At 33.5% G+C, this 21819-nt stretch overlaps 1 protein-coding gene across 2 annotated transcripts; it reads left to right on the top strand.

The window, feature by feature from the left end:
* The first annotated feature begins 7182 nt into the window (after positions 1-7182).
* LOC110699581 (NADP-specific glutamate dehydrogenase-like) lies at positions 7183-17893 on the top strand. Of its 2 annotated transcripts, none has more exons than XM_021877082.1 (16): positions 7183-7617; positions 8205-8803; positions 9664-9793; positions 9894-10095; positions 11212-11298; positions 11453-11512; positions 11606-11692; positions 12805-12876; positions 13076-13131; positions 13317-13402; positions 13881-13971; positions 14077-14234; positions 14312-14403; positions 14622-14702; positions 15808-15881; positions 17374-17893. In XM_021877082.1, the coding sequence occupies exons 2-16, from the start codon at positions 8245-8247 to the stop codon at positions 17447-17449; spliced, it is 1911 nt and encodes a 636-aa protein (XP_021732774.1). In that variant the 5' UTR covers positions 7183-7617; positions 8205-8244; the 3' UTR covers positions 17450-17893. The 2 variants fall into 2 exon arrangements, with proteins under 2 accessions (XP_021732774.1, XP_021732776.1); XM_021877084.1 differs by having other exon boundaries at positions 7184-7617; positions 9682-9793.
* The last annotated feature ends 3926 nt before the right edge of the window (positions 17894-21819 follow it).

The following is a 21819-nucleotide window of genomic DNA, read 5'->3' as shown; positions in this document are numbered from 1 at the left end:
TCAAGAAATACTCTCTTGATATCTCTAATATATATGCCCCTGCAAGATGGAAGCCCAAAGGGAAAGTACAATCTTGAAAAATGGGTTAAGTGGTCGCTTGATTGATATTGGTGATAATGACGAGCTAACGAGAGCATATGACACCGTAAGATTGAGGAGAATGCGTGGTGTGTTATTTTTTTTCTTTAGTTCTTCTGCAAACGGAAAAAAAAGAAAGGAGATGATAAAAGTTTGATTTGGCAATATGGTGGTTTTCCATAGATGTTAATTAAAAAGTGAACCGTTAATGACCAAAAATAAGAGGTATGGAGATATCTTTTTTTTTTTTAGGCATTGCTCACGCGACACACTTGTTAAATAAATAAATCATAGAACCTAAACAAAACTATCATATTACATGCAAAGGCACCACATTAAAATGTAGGTATATGTGTGTGTGTGTTTTTTTTTCAAAACTCATGGTACCAAATTCAAAATTTTAAATACGACCACCTTACCATCATAAGATCACCTTATAAGTGGGTTACTGCGTTACTGGGTTGGGTCTTTATTTTTATTTTTTATTTTTTTGAAACAAAGTTACTGGGTTAGGTCTAAGCAAGAGAAAAATTAAAATAGGATCACATATTTGCAGTGACTTTCAAAAGTGGTCTTATGGTGGTAAGATTTGACTTACACAATTGTTTCTCGTGTTTCAAACCCTATGAGAGAACTAGAATTATCACCAAACCTTAGAGCTACAGATATATTTTGTAATACCCCAAAATCTCCCTATACGGAAATACTAGTATAATACGTATAATTATACCGTAGAAATAGACTTAGGCGTATTACCGCCGCGTGATTACACAAGGCTACTCAAACTACTAACCAAAACCAATACTTTGCAGCGGAAATTCAAACTCTTTTTTTATTATTAATAACTATAAATAAAAATCATTGTCATGAGTACTCATAATTAAACAAAGACCAACAATCCTAATTCTAGGTGAAGAATATTCCCGGGACTCTCATATGCTCAATTATTGACTCCACCTGAAATTAGTCAACACTGCTTACCATTCGGTAAACATGGCGAACTAAAACAAATAAGAATATGGATTAGCAAAATATGCTAAGTACGATAAGTGCTAGATAAGTAAATTCAATTTATTTGCAAACATGTTTTTAAAACCAATTCCAATAATGTAATTCCAGAACTCATGATTCAAAACCAATTCCAATAATTCGATAAAACGATTTATAAAACCAATTCCTCTTTAGAAAAACCAATTCCTCTTTTGAAAACCAATTTTCAAATATTCTCTAAACAATTCCAATAACTCAATAATAATGATTAGTAAAATCAATAATTTTCGAAAACTCAATCTCCTCTCTAAGTGTGCACACACCCCAAGCTAGTCTCTTACTATTTCAAGGCTGTTCTTGAGGAAAGATTAGGTCATACAAAGTCCATAGTTTTCAATGAATCCGCATAGTGGGATTAATATAATAATTATGCTTGTAAAGCTTTTTAATAAAATCCTCTTTGAATAAAATCAAACTTTTCAAAAACTCATTTTGTATTTAATTCAACAAGCTTTTAAAATTAAACCTTTTTTCAAAAACTCTTTTAAAACAATCCAACATACTTTTAAAAACCAAACTCCTTTAAACATAATAATTTCAAACCATTCAAAACATGATATAAAATCAATCCTCCAATTCATTTATCAAAACCAATTAATATTTAAAACATGCTTTATTTCATAAATCATAATTTAATTCAATCATCATAAAAATCATGTAAAACATGCTTATTCAATCCAATCAATTTCAAAGGTATCTAGCCACCTAACCGTACCTTGGTTCCGAATACCAATCAACACTTCGCACTTTCAAAGTCCAATCACAAATACACCTTGCAATTAACATAACCATAAGGCCAGGTTATCACAACATCTTTATACATAAACCCAAATCTAATGTGCATGGACTACAAAACTCTTTTAAAAATAATACTTTAATATAAAATTATAGCTTTGAAATAAGTATTTATATTTTAGAAAACTAACCATGAAGAAAATAAAGGAATAGGATTAAAGAGAATTGAATTTGCGTTGGAAAGAATAGGCAGAACTTGCAGAGGCTATAACTCCTTCAATATAACTCCGAATTGGGTGATTCTTGAGCCTAACCTCAAGGATTTTTTGAGAGGAACAATTTTTGTGAAATAGAAAAACCCCAAAAATGACCAGAAATTCCCGAAAATTAGGTCTAAAGATATACGGGCTGATTTTCTTTTAGAAAAGGGGAGAAGAAAAGTAGAAAAAGGTTGAGGGAAAAGAAGAGTAAGAGAGAAGAAGAGAATTGAGTTTTTGGTGTGAAGAATATGAGAAGTATGAGGGGGTATTTATAGGCTAGCTCATGTAAGAATTATGGTAGGAGAATGTAGGAAGAATTATGGTAAATTGGTTTAAGGAAATTACTTGGAGAAGACAGCTAAAGAATTATGGAAAGTCTAGGTTATGGTGATTAAGTAATGAAGAAATAAGGTAAGTATGTAGTCATGAAATATTAAATGGTAAATGGCTTTTCTTGGGGAATAATCAAGAATGATTTAAGGTAGGGAAATAAGATGATCAAATATTTATGAGACAAAAAATAAGAATTAAGGAAGATAATAGAATTGAGGAAGATAATTAAAATACAAAAAACTACCAAAATAATTTTGCTCAAAATACGATATAGTGGCCGAAAGTTTAAGCTTTCCTAAGCTCATATTTCCGGACCTCCCTTTAAATATTTAGGCAATTATTTTGCTAGTTTTTAAGGAATAAAATTGATTATTTAAATAATATATTTTGTATAAAATAATTAATTAGAAAAATACCAATTATTCACTAATTAATTTAACTAAGAAAATCAAATTTTCTATACTTAGAAAATCCGAAAATCCTAGCTAATTAATTAGGGAAATTCGGCTCTTTTAAATTAAATAAGAAAACATACTTTTGCTTGATTAAAATAACCGAAATATATATAAATAAACCGGTTTTTAAAATAAAATAAATGGATAACAAATCTTATCCAAAATAATATTTGAGTTTTAAAATGTTTTTGGCGCCAAAATTCAAATATCATTTTGGCTCCAAAATTCAAATAGTAAAATAAATTAATAAAATACCTTTTCTAGAAAATATTAATTAATTAATTAATTAAAAAATATGTTTTAAATATACAGGGTATTAAATTTTTCTCTATTCAAATATTAAAAAGACGTTTTCTATTTATTTCATTGTCCTATACTTTCCCCAAGTTTAATTTGACTCTATTTATTTTAAATTTCATCTAAAGTTTTTTTCTTTTACTTGTAACCTAATTTGATTAATTATGACATGATATGAATTATGTAGAGTTATGAATTATGAAGTATTATCTTTCACTTGTATTAATCCATGTATAGTTTTATATGAATGACCTTGTTCTATTCACCTTATAATAATATTCAGTAAAAATTAGTCCATTTTAGTAAAACTAACTTCTATTCAATAGTATTTTTAATAAGTGAAAAAAGTAAATTTATAGAACAAATATAAAATATAATAGCGAATGAGTAAAAACAATTTCAGTTCTTTAAAAATAATTTTAGTTCATTAAAAATAATATCAATTTAGCAAAAGTAATCTAAGTTCAACAAAATTAGTAAAATTTTTATAACCATAATTTCAGTTTAGCAAAATTCATAAATTCTTATATGTGACCAACCACATGACATGTCCACTTTACATACAATTAACTTAAGACAATTAATTGTGTAATAGGGGTACATACATTGATGAACAAATGGAGTTACCTAGATAGATGGAGGTTACTATAATGGAAAAATGTGTTTGCTTTTATAAACAAATGCACTTATTCTTTAAATAATGAAAACAAAAATATAGGGGTTACTCAAATGAACAAATAAAATTATTATTTTTTTATTTAATTGATGTTACTTGCATAATGAATTAGGGTTACTCTATGGATAAAAGAAAGTTACATTACTCTGACCTTACTCATATGAATAAGTAAATATTATTTATATAACCAATTGATTGTTGATACAGTGGTGATTAGGGCTGCACTTGGTAGGGAGGCCCGTGTGTTTGATCATCCGCAACAACAATTGGGAGGGGAATGAAACCTAACCACCCAAAGCTGAGCCCCGAATCCAGATTAGTCCAAAGGGTGAATCAGGTCGGAAAAAAAAATATATTTATGTAAGCAAATGTGGTCATATCATGTGGCTAGCCACACACATAAGACTTAGTCATAAAAAAAATTATATTTATATTTTTACTAGATGAAGCCCGTGCGATGCACAGTTTGTTTGTATTTTTTCAAATAAAATATTTTACTAATATATATATTTATCTAATAAACTTTGTGATATTCGCTTGCTTGCTACTTGAATTTTTTATTAAAAAATGAATTATTAACTTTGTATCTCATATTAAGATAAACTTTGTAATATAAAAAGATAATATTTTATTTCACAAAGTTTCATATGTGGCTAGTCACACCGTGTGGTCGGGATTACTTGCTCAGGAGTTACTTGGTTGGTCAATGCTTACTCAATCGATCAGGGGTTACTCGGACGGTCAGGGGATACTCGGTCAGTGTTTGGGTCTGTCTCAGCCGGCCACACGATATGGCCAGGTACACAAAAAACGCTCTCATTTTATTTTTATAATTAATATAAAATTTTTGATTTAAAATAAATTGCAATTCTTTTTTTAATTGGCTAAAATATAACATTTTTTATGTGACGCTCTAAAATTAATCTTACGTGGCACAATCCTATTGTAGCGTTAGATTGACGGGAATAATCCCAACTTTGGTTGATTCGCTCAAAATAATCTCAACTTTCGATTATTTTTTAATAATTCGAACTTTAATATCAATTTGTTTCTAATGGTCCCAACCGGTCACCTAACTTGTTATAACAAGTTAGATGACACGTGTCGGCACCTGTTTAGTAAAAAAATTAAAATTAAAAAAATTAGAAAAAAAGTTAATTTTTTTTTCAGAAATTATTAATTAAATAATTAAAAAAACCACCCCAATGGCAGCAGCCCCAACCACCCTCTCCGCTAGGGCTGAGCAAAATTATCCGAAAAATCGAAAACCCAAAAATCCGAACCGTAACCAAACCGAAAATTAGGGTACCCGTTTCGATAACCATAACAGTTCGGGTACCCAATCTGAAAATTTGTTATCGGGTACGGTTATTGGGTATCATTTTAAAATTAACGGTTACCCGATCCGATCCAATAAGCAATTTTTTCTTTTTTTTTTCCTACTTAAATCTATTTATCCAAAATCTAAACTCTTTCTTTACTTTGTAATCACTTCATAATTTAAATGATTAGTAAAGTAATTTGGTCATGATCATGTGGTATTATTGTTGATTAGTGTTGAATGATATCATAATAACTATATTAAAAAGTCTAAATTTTTATTATTGGATATCATATTGGGTACCCGATAATCTATCCGAAAATTCGGGTACCCGAATTTATTGGTTCGGGTAATGGATATCATTTTTAGTGTTATTGGTTATTGGGTACCCGAACCGATAGTGTTAACGGTGCGGGTACCCGACCCATGCTCACCCCTACTCTCCGTCACTTACCCCGCCAGCCTGACCCCCTTGCTCCCAACTCCAGCCATATCCAGACCCTCTCCCCCTGCGTCGGCGTCGCTCCATCCTACCCTCTGAACCACCAACCCTCCACCCTCACGTAACCCTCTAAAACCAACGGCTCACCATCGAGTCAGCCGCTGCTGCTCTTCTCCACTCCCTTGCTTTCCTCCCAAGCGCCGCCCAACGTCGGCTTCTTCCATGGCTGCTTGTTCGCTGCCTTGGCTCTTCCGACCATGCCATTGATTCTGCTTAAGCCACTGATCTTGGATGCCACCTTGGTTACGGTGGTTGTGGTAGGGATGGGTATTAGGTTGGGGAGGTAGGGTGGTGGAAGTGGATGGGTTGGTGTTAGTGGCTCAGGGGAGGTAGAGTGGTGGAGGTGGCTGGGTTGTTGACTCGTTGGTGTTGGTGGCTGGCGTGATTTGCACTTTGCAACATTAAATTGCTTTTTTTTTTTAAAAAAAAAATAAATTATTTTTAATTATTTAGTTTTAAATTAAGTGTTAATTTTTTTTTTAAAAAAAGTTAATTAAGTGTAGTAATTTTTTTATAAGAGTTAATTAAGTATTAATTTTTTTTTGTATAAATAATTAAGTGTTGATTAGTAACAAATAATAATTTTTTTAAAAAAAATTAAAATTAAATCTTACTTTTGACCAATCACGTGGTGCCACGTGTAAATTAAACCAAAAAAAAAAATTACCTACTCAACAAGTTATCGGTCACTTGGGACCATTAGAAGTAAATTCATATTAAAGTTCGGATTATTAAAAAATAATGGAAAGTTGAGATTATATTGGGCGAATCGAGCAAAGTTGGGATTATTCTCGTCAATTTTTCCTTAAAATTATTAATCCTACGTGGCGATTTTTTTATTATACTCCTACGTAGCGCTTAAAAAAAAAACTAATCTTACGTGGAAAAATTCTATTGTAGCGTTTTAAAAATATAAATCCTAAGTGGCGCTTTAATAAATTTTTAAAAATTAAAATTCTAAGTGGCGTTCTAAAAACTCGTGAAAAAACTCCCCTTTATATTGCATAATAATGGATCATTATTATAGTATGAACCGAAACACAAATTCTTATATGTGGCTAGCCACATGGTGTGACCACTTCACATAATCACATATAAGGCATTAATAAAGTAATAGAGGTCACGGTGATGAGCAAATGAGGTTACCTTAACGTATATAAGGTTACTTAAATGAGAAAAAAGGGTTACTTTCTTAAATAAGTAGAATTATTCTTTTATTTTTTAAAACATTAAAACAAAAGAATAGGGGTTACTCGAATGAACAAACGGGGTTACTTATTTCTAAATTGCTTGATTTTACTTGTATAATGAATTTGGGTTACTTTTATAGACTATATGAGATCAGTAGGTTACTCTTATGAAAAAATGAGATTACTCATACATATAAATAAAAATTGTTCTAATAAACTAATGTGCCCCCAATGTGTAGCTAATCATGTGTAAGACATACCCAAACCGAAAATAAGGTGATCCAAATAAACAGAAAACACAAAAACAGCATTACACGCGCTAAGAAACGGGTAAGAATGATTAAAGTCTGGAAAGAAAGAAGCAAAGATTAAACTTTAAAAATACCAAAAATTTCCACTGTTTTTCCTCCTCTCTTCTACCATAATGTTTGTTTGTACACCAAATTAATTGCACTTTGCAAAATCCCATAAATCAAATCAAATTTCCAATCAAAATCTTCTAAGTTAGAGAGAGGAGGAGAGAGTGTGTGTGTTTGTGAAGTGGGAGTGGTTAGAAAGAATTTTGTACTCTCGTTGAAGATTTCGATCAATTTTTTACCAATTTGGTTTAATCTTTGAAGTTGGATTGAAAAAAGGGGATTTTGGTTGTGTAGAAGTGTAATCCTGGAAAACCCATTTCTTGGATTTTCAAAGTTTTCATCTTTTTCCTGGATTTTTGAGGTAATTTGGTACTTGTACTTAATTTTAGTTTCTGGGTATTTTTGATTATTGTTTGTGCATCTGTTGTACTCCGTATCAATTGTTTGTTAATTTTTAAATTTTGATAGTGATTATTGGCGTGTTTTCAGCAATTCAGATGTTAATTATGTTAATAAGATATGTCAATTTAATTTATTTTATTTCTTGGTTAAAATTTAGTCTGTTTTGAGTGATTTTCCTTCATAATTGTTATATGAAAATCGAAAATTAGGGTGGAAGAGTAAATTATATCGTTGGTAAGTTTGTTTCTTATGTTATTTGCACTGTGTAACACTTATTATCAAATTCTCATCTCACTGGGGGCAAAGAGGAGTTGAATTTGGGGGGTGGGGGTGGTTGAGGTGGGGGGCTGAGAGCCTGAGAGTGGTCATATTGGCATGCCCGCGTGTATCAATCCCGAAAGAAATTGAATTTGGATGGTCTTGAATACTTGTGCTGATTCATTGATGTATAATTTTCTTTGTAATTTATGTATGAATTTTGGAGTTAAAAGTATGGACATTGCATTTGTTGAGTTGAATGAGCTGTGTGTTGTTGGTTATTGGCAGAGTAAAAGATACTGGAGGTTGGTTAGGATTGACATGCTGAATGTTGCTTCCGGTGAGTGGGTTAGGGATGAATTCTACAATGGATGACATGAATCTGATTCAGCAGAGGCATCATTTGGTAGTTAGAGAACTTGGAGTAGGAGAAGAAATCGACTTGGAAATTGGTCCTGGGGATGATGATCCATCGTTTGCTAGTGCTGCTCTAATAAGTGCGCCACGTGAGCCCTCGGTTGATGAGCAGGATGAGACTAAGCAAATACAAATTATGCCATCTCTCCAAGATGACAATCAAGATTTATCAAAAGGTCAGCCATTGAAGAAAAAGAAAAAGGTTGTGAAACGATGGAGAGAAGAATGGGCTGATACCTACAAATGGGCATATGTCGATGTCAAGGATGGAACTGCAAGGATCTTCTGTTCTGTTTGTCGAGAATATGGCAGGAAGCATAGGAGGAATCCCTATGGAAATGAAGGCAGTAGAAATATGCAGATGAGTGCCTTGGAAGAACATAATAATAGCTTGTTGCATAAAGAAGCTGTTCGGCTACAAATGGCTTCCAAGGATAAGATTGTTGTTGATAAACCTATGTATGTTAAAGGTCAGTTTTGTTTTTCCTATCCATTTCTCCCACATTCTCATTAACTATAGGTTCCTATTGTGCATTTTAGTAGCCGAACCCAATTTATTAGGTGAAAGTGTCCTATTGATTCTATAGTACTCCGTATTTATTTCATTTTGTGCATTGAACAAGCTTATTAAATGAGCACGGTGCTTTCTTTTGAGAATATGTAGCAAGAGAAGAGAACTTGATGGCATGGATGTAGAATTCTCTGTGGTTTTTTTTTTCCCTTCCCACTAGGTTTGCCGTTTGCCATTTGATTATTTAGCCCATAGAGACGTTAAAACTAATTTGAGACAATAAAAAATATTTGGTGTTTTCTGTAACTCTAAGTCTCTAACTAATTGCATTTTTTTAGGAAAACGATCTACGATAACCATCTATTTAATGACAATATTTTATCGACTTTGCTCTCGATAAATGAGTTTACGCTTCTGATTTTTCTTCTACTCTAAGACTCTAACTAATTGCACTTTAAAGAAAAATATCTATGATAACCCTCAATTTAGTGATGAGATTACGGCTTTGCTCCCAATAATTGAGTTTCCACTTCCATTTTCTTCTACTTTAAGTCTCTAATTAATTGCACTTTTAAGGAAATTATCTATGATAACTCTATTTGGTGACAAGATTATCTCAGTCTTTATGCATTCCGTAAATGAGTTTCCGCTTCCGATTTTGGTTGACATGCATGGTGTTTCTATCTGTCATTTTCAGCTGAACGATTATACTAATATTTTGACATGAATGCTTTTTGTCAATCTTGTTAAAATATAGTTGCATTTGCTTATTCAAATTTTCTTTTGTGGTTTTTGTATAACGTTTTCTACAACATGTAGCTTTAATGTCAAAAACAGCTGGATCAATTGTTGAAGCTGTATTAAAAAGAGATCCTCATGAGGTGGAATTTATTCAGTCAGTACAAGAAGCAGTGCATTCGATTGAAAGAGTAATTGGAAAGAATTCACAGTAAGTTAGCTACTTGTATAATCATTTGTTATATTATGTTCACAAAGACAATTTATTGTCTGAGTTGGCTGTTAACTTCTTATGTTAATTTTCATTTCAGTTATGTTAATATAATGGAACGTTTGCTTGAACCTGAACGTGCAATTATTTTTCGAGTTCCATGGGTTGATGACCGGGGTGAGACACATGTTAATCGAGGATTTCGGGTGCAGTTTAATCAGGCGTTAGGTCCATGTAGGGGAGGAATTCGTTTTCATCCATCGATGAACTTAAGTATCGCCAAATTTCTTGCTTTTGAGCAGGTATAATCTATTGTAATGAATATTTTCCCATCCCTACCTTGTCTAAATCTAAATGGGGATTAATGACAAGACAAAATAAAACTGTAACTACTTGCACTTTGTTCAATTCTGTAATTTACTTTAAATAAGTTGTTAATTCATTGTTCAAAAGATGTTTCAATGGTATATGGTTAATATTTTTTGTTTTCCCTCTTATATGTAACTATCATCTTTACTTTCTACCATAAAGTAATTATGCGCTTTCTTAGTGATATACTTCCTCCGCTGTTTTTAATTGCAACGCTTGATATGTTACTCACTTACACCCCTCTTTTGAATATCTTTTGTGATTTAATTATTTAAATGTTAAGAAAAACATAATGATGTGGCATCTTGTTAGATTCGTCTCTGGATGTATGCTTTGACAATACTTTCTATAATATTTACTAAAATGTAAATTAAGATATTAAAGAGAATGAAGGTAGTATGGAAGAATTTTTGTCATGTTGGCGTTGTAGTTACATATTAAGCTATGCTTTTGCATATCTACACTTGTTTAAGAAAGGTTTACTAAAGAGCCTTTTGGAAAATCAAAAGGGGAAATTATGAAATCGAGAAAGGGATAGGGGGAGAAAGGAAAAAAAAAAACTCCTAGATTTTTCTTGTTTGTTTAAAGAGGAGAAAGGGAAAGGAAAAATAGAAGCCTAAGCGTAGCACGACCTCTATCGCTTTATTGCACCTTGATCCTTTTTATACATTGGGTGGGAATGGGGTGGCAATGGTACTTGTGGTGGTGGCAGTGGCGGGGTTAGTGAGGGTGATGGTGGTGGCGGTGGCGGGGTTAGTAAGGGTGATGATGGTGGGATACAGTGGTGCCGATGACGGTGGCGGGATACAGTGGTGCCGATGACGGTGGCGGTGGGAACATCAACGTAAAGGAGTTTAGGGGGAAGGAGAGGGCAGAGGGAATGATTAGAATGACATAACAAACAATTTTGGGTCTAAGAAAAGTATACAACTGGCCTTTCCTGTTCATATGATATAGAATAATACATTCATTTAAAAGATTAGAAGTAGGACAGCAGATTTGCATGTAATTGCCTGCCTGTTCTTGCTAACAGTTAATTCATATTGCAGACTCTAAAGAATGCTTTATCACCATACAAACTAGGAGGGGCGGCTGGTGGAAGTGACTTTGATCCAAAAGGGAAAAGTGATAATGAGGTACTTTTGTTCATATCCTTGTGGTCTAGTTTCCGTATTTCCTTATTAGTTTTTGTATTCTTTGTCTCCCTAAATATTTTTTTTTCATTTATTATTATTTTTTTGTTTCACTTTGGATGCCATAATTCATTCTTGAATTTACTTGTATCTACAGATTATGCGCTTCTGTCAAAGCTTTATTAATGAGCTGTACCGGTATTTAGGGCCTGATCAGGTAATCTGAAGCTTTTTGTTCCTTGTTTGATGATATTGTGCTCTTTTTTATTATGATTGTAAGTCATGTCTGGTCAATCTTCATATATAACAGGATCTTCCTTCTGAAGAAATGGGTGTTGGTGCTCGGGAGATGGGTTATCTTTTTGGGCAGTATAGGCGCCTTGCTGGTCACTTTCAGGTAAATCAGTCATTTAGGGTAAATAATGTCATTTTATTAAGGAGCATTAGTTTTATTATGCTACTGCTTTCGACAGATTACTATTGTTTTTTTCCTTTTGTATTTGTATTTTCTATGTACAGTTTTTTAACTCTTAGTAACCATCTAAACAAGAATGATTCTTATTCTCTCACTGTTTTGACTGGCTGAAGCCTGAAGGAAAGTTGCATACCTCTTTTGACCTTAGTTTATCATATTAAAGGAAAGGGGAGGTTGGGGGGGGGGGGGTTCTCTGTTCTAGTCATGGTTCCAAAATTCAGGTTCAATTGCATCATGGAAACAGTTATGGTGTCGCGGGAAATGTAGATATGGTTCAGGTTGCGTTTGTCGTGGTTCTGGGCTTTAGAGTGTAATTTTTAATACATTATGTGTTAAAAATTTGCTCCCTGAAAATAATAATATAACCTTAGTTTTTTAACAGTGAAAATGTTGTGGAAGTAAACTCCCTGAAATGGCCTCATGAGAAACATAAAACCTGAGTCACACTCACTTATTGATAAAGCGAGTTTTAGGTTTTTATTTCCATTTTTTTCTGCATTGTCCTGGTCGTGTGTTAGCTGAGAGCAGCTTGCTGTGAGCTGAAGATGCATTATGCTTGTTGATGATAGAACTATAGAAGATAAGGAGTTTCCTGTGTTATTAAGGAAGATAGATTATTGTGGAAAGATTATTGTGGAATGTTGCATTAGCTTCCAACTTGGTCATATTTACATGTTGGTCTATCTATTACTTGGAGACAGCCTATTAGTAATTTACTGCCCAGATAATTATCAGTAGATATTAAGTTATTAATAGTAACCTACAAAAGTTTGTATGCATCAAATGGTATCCCTTGACAAATTGTTCATTAGCTAAGATTCCAAAATATTTCAGCATTATCATCCATGGAACTAGTCATGGAGTCTTTTAGACAAATTCTAGTACTTATATGTTTCTTTCAAGATAGTTATGTAGACACCTTTAATTTCTTTCCTTTCATTTCACATCATCTACTCTGCTGAACTAATGCCTACAATTATTGTGGCAGAAGCAAATAATCTCGCATTTTTCTGTTCAATTGCTTTCTTACGCAGGGAAGTTTTACAGGATCACGGGTTTTCTGGTCTGGTTCTAGCCTACGAACAGAAGCTACTGGCTATGGGCTGGTAATCTCATCTTTCACTTATTATGCTTTGCAGTCTACTTTGAATTTTCCATGGGAGTTTTTTAAAAAAATTTGATATTCTCAATTTGTTGCATATATTTTGACCTAACTTATCTCCATTGTTCTAGTTTTGAGAGTTGTTTCTGGTCAACTTTGCATATGTCATTGAGTGGAATTGACAAATGTTCTTATATCTGCAGGTTTTCTTTGCCCAGCTCATTCTAGGAGATTCAAGCAGAGAATTGAAGGGTTTAAGGTGTTGGATTTAATTGATGAGATTGCAGTTTTTTTGTTTAAAGTTATATATCATTTTAATGATGTGTTTAGATTTGGGATCTGCAGAGGTCTCTTGATCAGTTTTATTTTGAAAGAATCTTTCAAAGAAGAAATAGATAATATCTGTAGATATGGATTGATCCCGATTATGATTTATTATTCCAGGTGTGTGGTAAGTGGCTCTGGGAAAATCGCATTCCATGTCATAGAAAAGCTTCTTGCTTATGGCGCTGTTCCTATCACAGTATCAGGTAAAAGATTTCTGGGAGATTGATCCTAAGCCAATTTGCAATGTGCTGAACACTTTTTTTTTAAAAAAAAAAATAATAAAGTTTTACAGACTATCTTCTCAGTACAGTTACGTCAAATTACCATGATGTTAACTGTTTTACATTTTGGAATAGTTGCAAGTTTACTGAGATTAGGATATTGAAGGTCTTTGTTGCTTGATTCATTTATTCATTTGACATCATGGTAGACATGGACAGCTCAGCATGTGCCAAAATTAAGCTCCTGCATCTAGTGCTTCTCTGTTCATCCTATATTAGTTTTCTTTATGGATGTACTATTTGTCTATTTTAATCTCAACGCTGACTGATTGTGGACAATTTAGATAGTTATTCTGAGATGAATTTCAGTAATGATCACAATATTTCTACTCATTAGTTATATTCTGTTTGTATGTGACTCCATTAGTGACATATCCTTGTGCTGAAATGCTTGTTACAGATTCAAAGGGCTATTTGGTAGATGAAGATGGCTTTGACTTCATGAAAATTCAGTTTCTCAGGGATATAAAAGCTCAACAAAGAAGTTTGAGGTCAATCTTTCTAGCTCTTGCTTTTGTTTTACTGTAGATACATTTAAATTTATATTTTGTGGTTTTTAACGTCTATGAGGTATCTTACTTCTTTGGGCCTGGCAGGGATTATTCTAAAACTTATGCTCGATCAAAGTACTATGATGAAGCAAAACCTTGGACTGAGAGGTGTGATGTGGCATTTCCTTGTGCTACACAAAACGAGATAGATCAATCTGATGCCATAAGTTTGGTCAATTCTGGTTGTCGTCTTCTAGTTGAAGGTACACCTTTTATTTGTGTCAAGTCTCAACTTTTTCTGTAGTAAATTCCTGTTACTGATTATCTGATTGTACCTTAGGTTCCATCATGCCTTGCACCCCGGAAGCGGTTGATGTCCTAAGGAAAGCCAACGTTGTAGTTGCACCAGCTATGGCTGCTGGTGCTGGAGGGGTAAGACTGCTGTTATGCATATACTTGGTAATTTGGTATTATCTTGGTTGCTATGATAAATAGTTTAAGAGTTGACCAAGATAGCCTTTCCGACTAATTAAACTTTATTAAACGAGACACAAAAAAAGTCATGAAATTAGAGAATAACTATTGCTTTCCAGATTTCTCCACGATGCTTGTGATTTTTATTTGTGAAACTACAATGATGTTGCATACAGGTTGCTGCTGGAGAACTTGAACTAAATCATGAGTTCAATCTAATTCAATGGTCCCCAGAAGACTTTGAATCAAAATTACAGGTCAGCCATGTTCAGTATGATATATACCTCTATATAAACCTTTATAATTTTGTTTACGGTCTAAAGTTCCAAACAGATCTCAGTGGATGGCCTCTCTTGACTTGATGCCTGAGCATCATGTTTTACCAAGTTTGATGTTCTTTAGCTGACAATTGGTACAACCCTCTTGCTGTGAGAGACTTTGTTAAAAAAAATTTCCTCCCTTTTTGGCGTTTAACATTTCTTTATATACACTGTATATGATTTTTATATTGTATACTTTCAACTTCAAATTATGCTATTAAATTGTGGTTTAGTGTAAAAGAAATCAAACTAGCTGGTTAAATAAAATGATCGAACCTTAACTACTCTTGATTTGCTTAACAATCATCTGATGATTCCTTCATGTTGTTGGGTCTTCCTAGCTATATCCAAAGCTAATGTCTTCTGCCTTATATAGTTCCTTATAACGATATCTTTTTGCCCAATTCAGCAATTTTCATGAGAATTTTTCTGTGGATACCATGGTGCTCTTGACTATTGGACTCAATCTAATTTTTTTAGTGTTTGTGGACTATATGCATACTATAAAAATGTTATAATTTCATATGCGATGAATGCTAGCAAAGATATTCCAATCTGTTTTGAAGAGGCTATGGATCTTGAAATGCTAGCGACTTTACTAGATGGTAAAAGAGATGCTCATATGAAATCCTGGCAATGGCTAATGTGCTGGAAGGTGATCTTTGGTGGAGCCTGTCAGTATGACATGCTTGAATACTCCCATACCAAACCTCTTGTACATTTTTACACAAATTTTTCTCTCTTTTGTGTTGGTCCTTTTATTATATGCTCACAAACATATGGTAAAAGGATTAGTTCAATTATTGAGTTTGGTAAAATTTAAAGTATAAGTTACTAAATTTGAAAGTGGCTTTTTTTTTTGGGATGCCAAAAGATTGAAATGTGGTCTTTTATTAAGGAAAAGGAGTAGACCTGTGATATGTATTATGTAGTTTGTATAATTCAAATTGTGCATGATAATTACTGTTTAATATCTTGTTCCATGTTTTGTTAAGATTGAAATTCTGTGAGATACTAAGTCTTTGTACTATTACCATGACAGGATGCCATGAAACAGACATATCAGAGAGCTTTAAAAGCAGCAACAGACTTTGGTTATGAGAAAGAAAGTCCCGAGTAAGTTGCAATACCAAGTACAGTAGCCCTTTTTTGTCTTCCAGTTTCTCTAGAATGTGTCAATGGTGTAGAGAATTAACGTTAATTGTCGTAAGAGGTTAAGGATATAGTTCTTTCCCTGCTCCTTGGAGATGAAGGAAACTGATTATATTATGACCCTCCCTTACCTGCTCTAGAGCTGGAGCCTTTTTAAAGTTTACTGGGAAAGTATAAATATTGATTTTTTATAAGACCTAAAACTTGTAGTAGACCTCTAATCCTGGCTCAGTGGTCAGGTCATAATTGTCCTACATTCTTTTCCATTGCTTAGCCCACCTGACCTTTCTTCTTTCTATTCTTGATGACGCACAGAATATAATTTATTCTTAAACATTGTAACTGTCTATTATTTCCTCTGGATCATCCTCTTTAAATGAGCATGTCATATCGTTTTATATCATTTATTCTGCTGTATTTTGTATCACGTGTACTTAGCTGGTGTTAGACTTATTAGTTGTTACTATAAGCTTGTGGTGAAGGTTTTGAATACAAAGAAAAATTGTTTATTTTTAATTAATTAATGTAGGTGTCAGAACTTATTTGAAAAATTGCTAGTGTCACGTCACCATGCACCCATGTGAAGGGAGGTTCATTTAAATTTGAGGGACATAGCAAGTTTTTTGGGGAAGTAGCTCCTTTTCATATGATTCGAGCTATTCATCCCATGATTTGTGCAGTAACTTCATCTAGAATTTCATTTATGATTAAATAGCTTAAAAATAATACTTTTGCCTAATATATAATACTTCCTCATTCTTTTACTAAATAAAATTGCAACACTTACAAATGGTAAAAATTTCCTTCTTTTAGTCTTCATCTTCTAAAATCTTCTATTGCAAGAACATGAGGAAATTGAGAGTTTATTTTTGTTGTGTAGATTTCTCGACTTTTAAAATTTAATACGGCATGTAGCTGAACTTCTAGTTTGGATTTGCTTTTGTTAGGTAATAATGCTGTCATTTGCCAGTACCTGATGATTTTTTTTGTTGTTAACATCTGTACTCACATGCACTTGCCATTTCAATCTACCTAGTCTGGCTTCCCTCAATTTATGTGATAAAGATTTCATGTGGAATTGTGTAACCTTTTGAGTCAGTGCACTTGTATGAATACAAAGTTGTTCCTATCTAATCCTAGTTTCTTATATTCAAAGAACATTGGGGTCAGTTACATTGCTTTAGATCTGGATAAGTTGTTTTAGTGTGACCAACATGCTATTGTTGTCAGCAGCTAATTACTTATCTACCCCTTCTGAACTCTGATTTCTATGTTTGCAATTGCCGAGAGGAGTATGAAAGTGTCATTTGAACCATTACAAAATATGCATGCACGGTTGAAGCTAGGCCATTACTTTACCTTCTATATTATTGGGTCAGTCTACCTAATACATGAGTTGAGGGTCAATTTACATTTGATTATCTTATTCTAATGTCTTTTCCTTCCTTTTTGTTAGGGTTCTGGTGTATGGAGCTGCCATTGCTGCATTCCTAACTGTTGCACAAGGTATGACTGATCAAGGATGTGTGTGAAGGACGACACAAACCGAGCTCAAGGTATGACATATCAAGGATGACTTGCCATTTGCCCCATAATAGTGCTTATAATGCGCGTCTCCCGGCTAATGTGCTGGTGTGAGATTTTATGGCCGAATATTCTCTCCACTCTCGAAGAAAGTGGTAGAATCTTACAAAGTTACAATCTGATGCTGCAGCAAATATCCAGTGCTACATCTTAGCACACTGTAGCGCATGTGTAATTGATTATATATATAGTTACAATCTCTTGGTAGAATTAGGATCTTGAAAAATGATCTGGGAGATATGTATTACCATTCTAGTCGATAAATAGCCTGCAAACTCCTTTTTTCTGGTTGTGTAAATTGTGTACTGTGATGTTAGCTGCATTAGTTTGCAGGACAGAAATGTAAATTCTAAGTGGATACAAGAAGTTGATCATTCTTTCTCCAAATTGGTGAAAAGGTTTTCTTTTAACCAACTGAAACCAAAATAAAGAACCGCGCCTTGTAAGGGAACGGGAGGAATAAAAAAGAAGACACTAGTCATTGGGTCACTTGCAAGAGTTGCAACGAACCTTTGTTCTGCCTCGTCCCCTAGTCGGTGAACTATATTTGTCTCCCAATGCCACCAGTGAACCACAGTTTGCAAGAATATTGGCTTAATCTGGTGTATGGTCTGGCCAAATTTAGCTACCACAGACTCGAATTATATCGTCTTTGTCCCTTAGATTTACACGATTTTTTTTTCGAACCAGCTTTACTTTCTGTTTAATATCCAGTCTTGCTAGGCTGCTGTAGGTGGGCTGGTGGCTATTGTGGGTGGTTTGATGGAGGTAGCACTGCAGTGGTGAAGAATTTAGTATGTGGAAGCGGGAATTATATAGCATGGTGTACTGGTGGGTGGCCTGGTGGGGGTGGATCGGTGAGGGTAAGGGTAAGGGTGGGCTAGAGTGAACGTGGTTGACTGGCTGTGATGGGGCTTGAAGATGGGTTTGGACGGTGGTGGTTTGGTGAGGCCTTTTTTAGATGAACGTTCTTGGGGCACTTGGTGAAGCGTTTCAAGAGGCAGCTCAACTCGTTACCAGTAATCTATGCTCGCTGCTCCATCAAGTTACTCAAATTTGGGTGCAAAGTTTTGTAAATTGTTACCAATACATCACTCGAGCATTGTATCTTATTTTATCCATAACCAAACATCTATACAAATATGACGTACACGAATGACTAATAATCCAAGATTTATTACTAAAACTAATTTGGGTCGGAGCGATACCTTATGTTATTACACGAATAATTATAATCATCATCTTATAGTTCATTTAAGTATTCCACTATTTTTAATTGTTTTTATTTATTAACATTTATTAAAATAAAACCATCTTTAGCCGATCTTCCAAAAATTAAAAAAATATTTTACTCCTAATTATTTCTAAATAAAACAACCTTTGACAAACATCTGCTAAATATTAATCAAAAACTGATAACCTAATTAAACCAAAAACGTGCCGTATTGTTAATGGTTAGAATTGTTACATTTTACTTTTTCAAAAATTCGATTTATACTTTGAAAAAAACAAATGACAAGCTAAACGACGCCCTTATTTTACCAAGTAACGCCGCATTTAAACATGAATGGACAAGCTTTCACGTGTTTTTCTTTAATTTTTTTTTATCCCTCTAACTCAATATAACATTCTGTCCTCCCAACAAACCACCACTGACTACCATTGACATAGGACAAGACCATCGGACTCATCGCCAAAGTTAAAGGTCATGTTTTTTATTTTATTTTTTGGATGGAGGCCAAACGTCTAATATTTTTAAAATTCTAGAGGAGAAATGCCTAGAATGTTCGAAATATATTTACCTAAAATAAATTATGGGTTTTGATCTCATTGGCATACACCACCAACCCACTCGCTGTAGTTAGTATCCTATACTTACCTAAAATAAATTGTACAGAGTAGAATTTATTATCCTATTAGAAGTAGGGATTCTTAGCTTATTGCCCAAGGTTAGCTTAGTATGAATACCACTCAAAGTTGTAAATAATACTTCGTACAAAGATTTCAAATACACAACGAACCCTGATTTGATCTTGAGAAAAACTTAATCGTTTTTTCTCAGTCAGTAAAATTAAATATGATGTATGAAGCAAAGTTAGGTGCTGTAAAAATATTTCGAATATTCCTTCCAGACGAGTTCCCTCAACATTTGCTCAACAAAAAAGGTTTGTTTCTTCTAAATCTCAAAACACATGAACAACAGAATTATTCTCTTAAGAAACATGTTTATTTCAAGGAGTACGCACTTAATACCGGTGCTTTTTATGAATTGGCAACACAAGTGATTTATGAAATTGGATCTTTTGTTGGTCCTAAATCAAAGCACCTCATTGCGCTAAAGATTTTAGACTATTTTAACTTTTTAAGTGTTGCCTCCGTTATCACAAGAACAAAGACGAGTGGTTTTCAGGAAAACACAGGTATCCCTATTGTCGATCTAGTGTGTTAGTCGGGTTTTTTTTTCCAAACTAAGCTATATTTAGAAAATATTTTGCAAAGTGGTTGCGTGGCAAAACTATTTACCAAACTAAGCTTCAGGGGTAAGACGTTTGGACAGCGTTTTATACCCAGGTTTTTGGTTTTTTTGTAAAAAAAAAATTAAGGTATAAAACGCTATCTCGGACAGCGTTTTTACCTGTTGACCTTTTTTTTTTTTTTTTTTTTTTTTAATTTCGTAAATTCTGATTTATAAAAAATAATAAAAACAAAATAAAATCAAAGATACATAAAACGCTGACCGAGGCAGCATTTATTTCATCAACATAAAACGTTGTTTAAATTTTTTTTGCACATAAAACGCTGTCCAAGACAGCATTTTTCCTGCTGGCTGCAGCACACAGCAACCAGCAGACTCCTCACATCAACTTTAGTTATTTACAAAATTTTCAGTTTTCAAAAATATTTTATTTCGGTCATATTTTATCCACTGGCGCAAGGCTTGGGGGCAGCACCTGCGCGTGGAAGGGGATCTGTGGCGGGGTTGGGGCTGGTGGCCGATGGCTGGACTTCAGCCTTGGGGTGGTGGGATTTTTTTTTTTTACTTATTTTGTTTTAATTTTTTTAATTAACTAAATAATTTAAATAAGAACTAATTATAGGCTGCCACGTGGCACAATGAACCTCAATAACTAAAGCGCCGTTCACTTCACCTTATTTTTGCTGAACATAAATTATTTTTGTTGAACTGAAATTATTTTAAATGAACTGAAATTAATTTTACTGAACTGAAATTATTTTTGCTGAACTGAAACTATTTTTAATGATTCTTTGTTATATTTCTTCTTTAAAGTTACTGATTTTTCCTGAACTAAAATTATTTTTACTGAAGCGAACTTAATTTTACTAAATTGAAATTATTTTTGCTAAACTGATATTATTTTTACTAAATATTATTTTTTTAAGGTGAAATGAACATGACCTAACAGGATTAATAGAAAAGTGTATGTTGTGACATTTTCATGAAACTGGATGATAGATAGTGAATTTGAAAATTTTTATGGTTATTTGGTGAATAAAGTTAAAAACTCAAGGAAATTTGGTGAAAAAATCGTAATTATAATCATAATCAAGATAACCAAGTTTCTCTGATGTCCAGATGATTTTCTTTTGATGACATTGAGAGAAAGTACTTTCTTTTGATGACATTGAGAGAAAGTACTATGAAGCAGGGCACAGTACGTAGCTCAAGAAGCAACCCCCATAGTCCAACAAGATTAGCCTCATCTTCTACAACTCTTCAATGGAATATCAACCACTCACAAGCTAGGCTGAAGAAGAAGAGAATGCTAGTCGAATGAGATCAAAGTCACTTTGGTGTAGTTAACCATGCGCTCAGAAGGGAAAAACCTGGGGGTTTTTCGTTCTTAGATTATACACCAGTACGAGAATCGGAGTACGAGTAAAAGTCAGATTTGACAAAGTATGCTGAAGCCTTCAGGGATTCTAGATCGTTACAGGAACACAAAAAATCTGCATCATATGCTAGTACTGGTCTACTGGATGGATTACTCCTCCCTTGAGGTAAACGAGCTAACAGTCAAAGTTCAATTCTTCTGTATTTCTTTGAGCATCGAAACTTCTTATAGGATTGACTTTTTCTTACAAGTAAAGCTTTGCAATGAAACATATTGAATTCTGCTCAATTTCAATTTCAATTTCTTACTGTTGTTTGATGAAAAATACACTGCTATTATGTTATTACAAACATGGAAATCGACACTATCACTCTTTATGTAGCGCGAAAAAAGTTTATTCAATCCCTCATTATCCAACCACTATAAATTGATAAGATAACCTACCCAAATTCATAGCATTATTC

The sequence above is a fragment of the Chenopodium quinoa genome, unplaced genomic scaffold (assembly GCF_001683475.1).
Source record: "Chenopodium quinoa cultivar QQ74 unplaced genomic scaffold, ASM168347v1, whole genome shotgun sequence".
NCBI lineage: Eukaryota > Viridiplantae > Streptophyta > Magnoliopsida > Caryophyllales > Amaranthaceae > Chenopodium > Chenopodium quinoa.
Note: the sequence above shows the minus strand (reverse complement) of the source record. Positions and strands in the feature narration are given on the sequence as shown.

What these genes read in the sequence shown, in the direction of transcription:
- LOC110699581 (XM_021877082.1), top strand. Translation starts at nt 8,245, where the DNA reads ATGTTGCTTCCGGTGAGTGGGTTAGGGATGAATTCTACAATGGATGAC. An exon ending in AAGCTACTGGCTATGGGCTG is followed by an intron (nt 12,877 to 13,075) that starts GTAATCTCATCT and finishes TTATATCTGCAG; the next exon opens with GTTTTCTTTGCCCAGCTCAT. An exon ending in AGAGAATTGAAGGGTTTAAG is followed by an intron (nt 13,132 to 13,316) that starts GTGTTGGATTTA and finishes TTATTATTCCAG; the next exon opens with GTGTGTGGTAAGTGGCTCTG.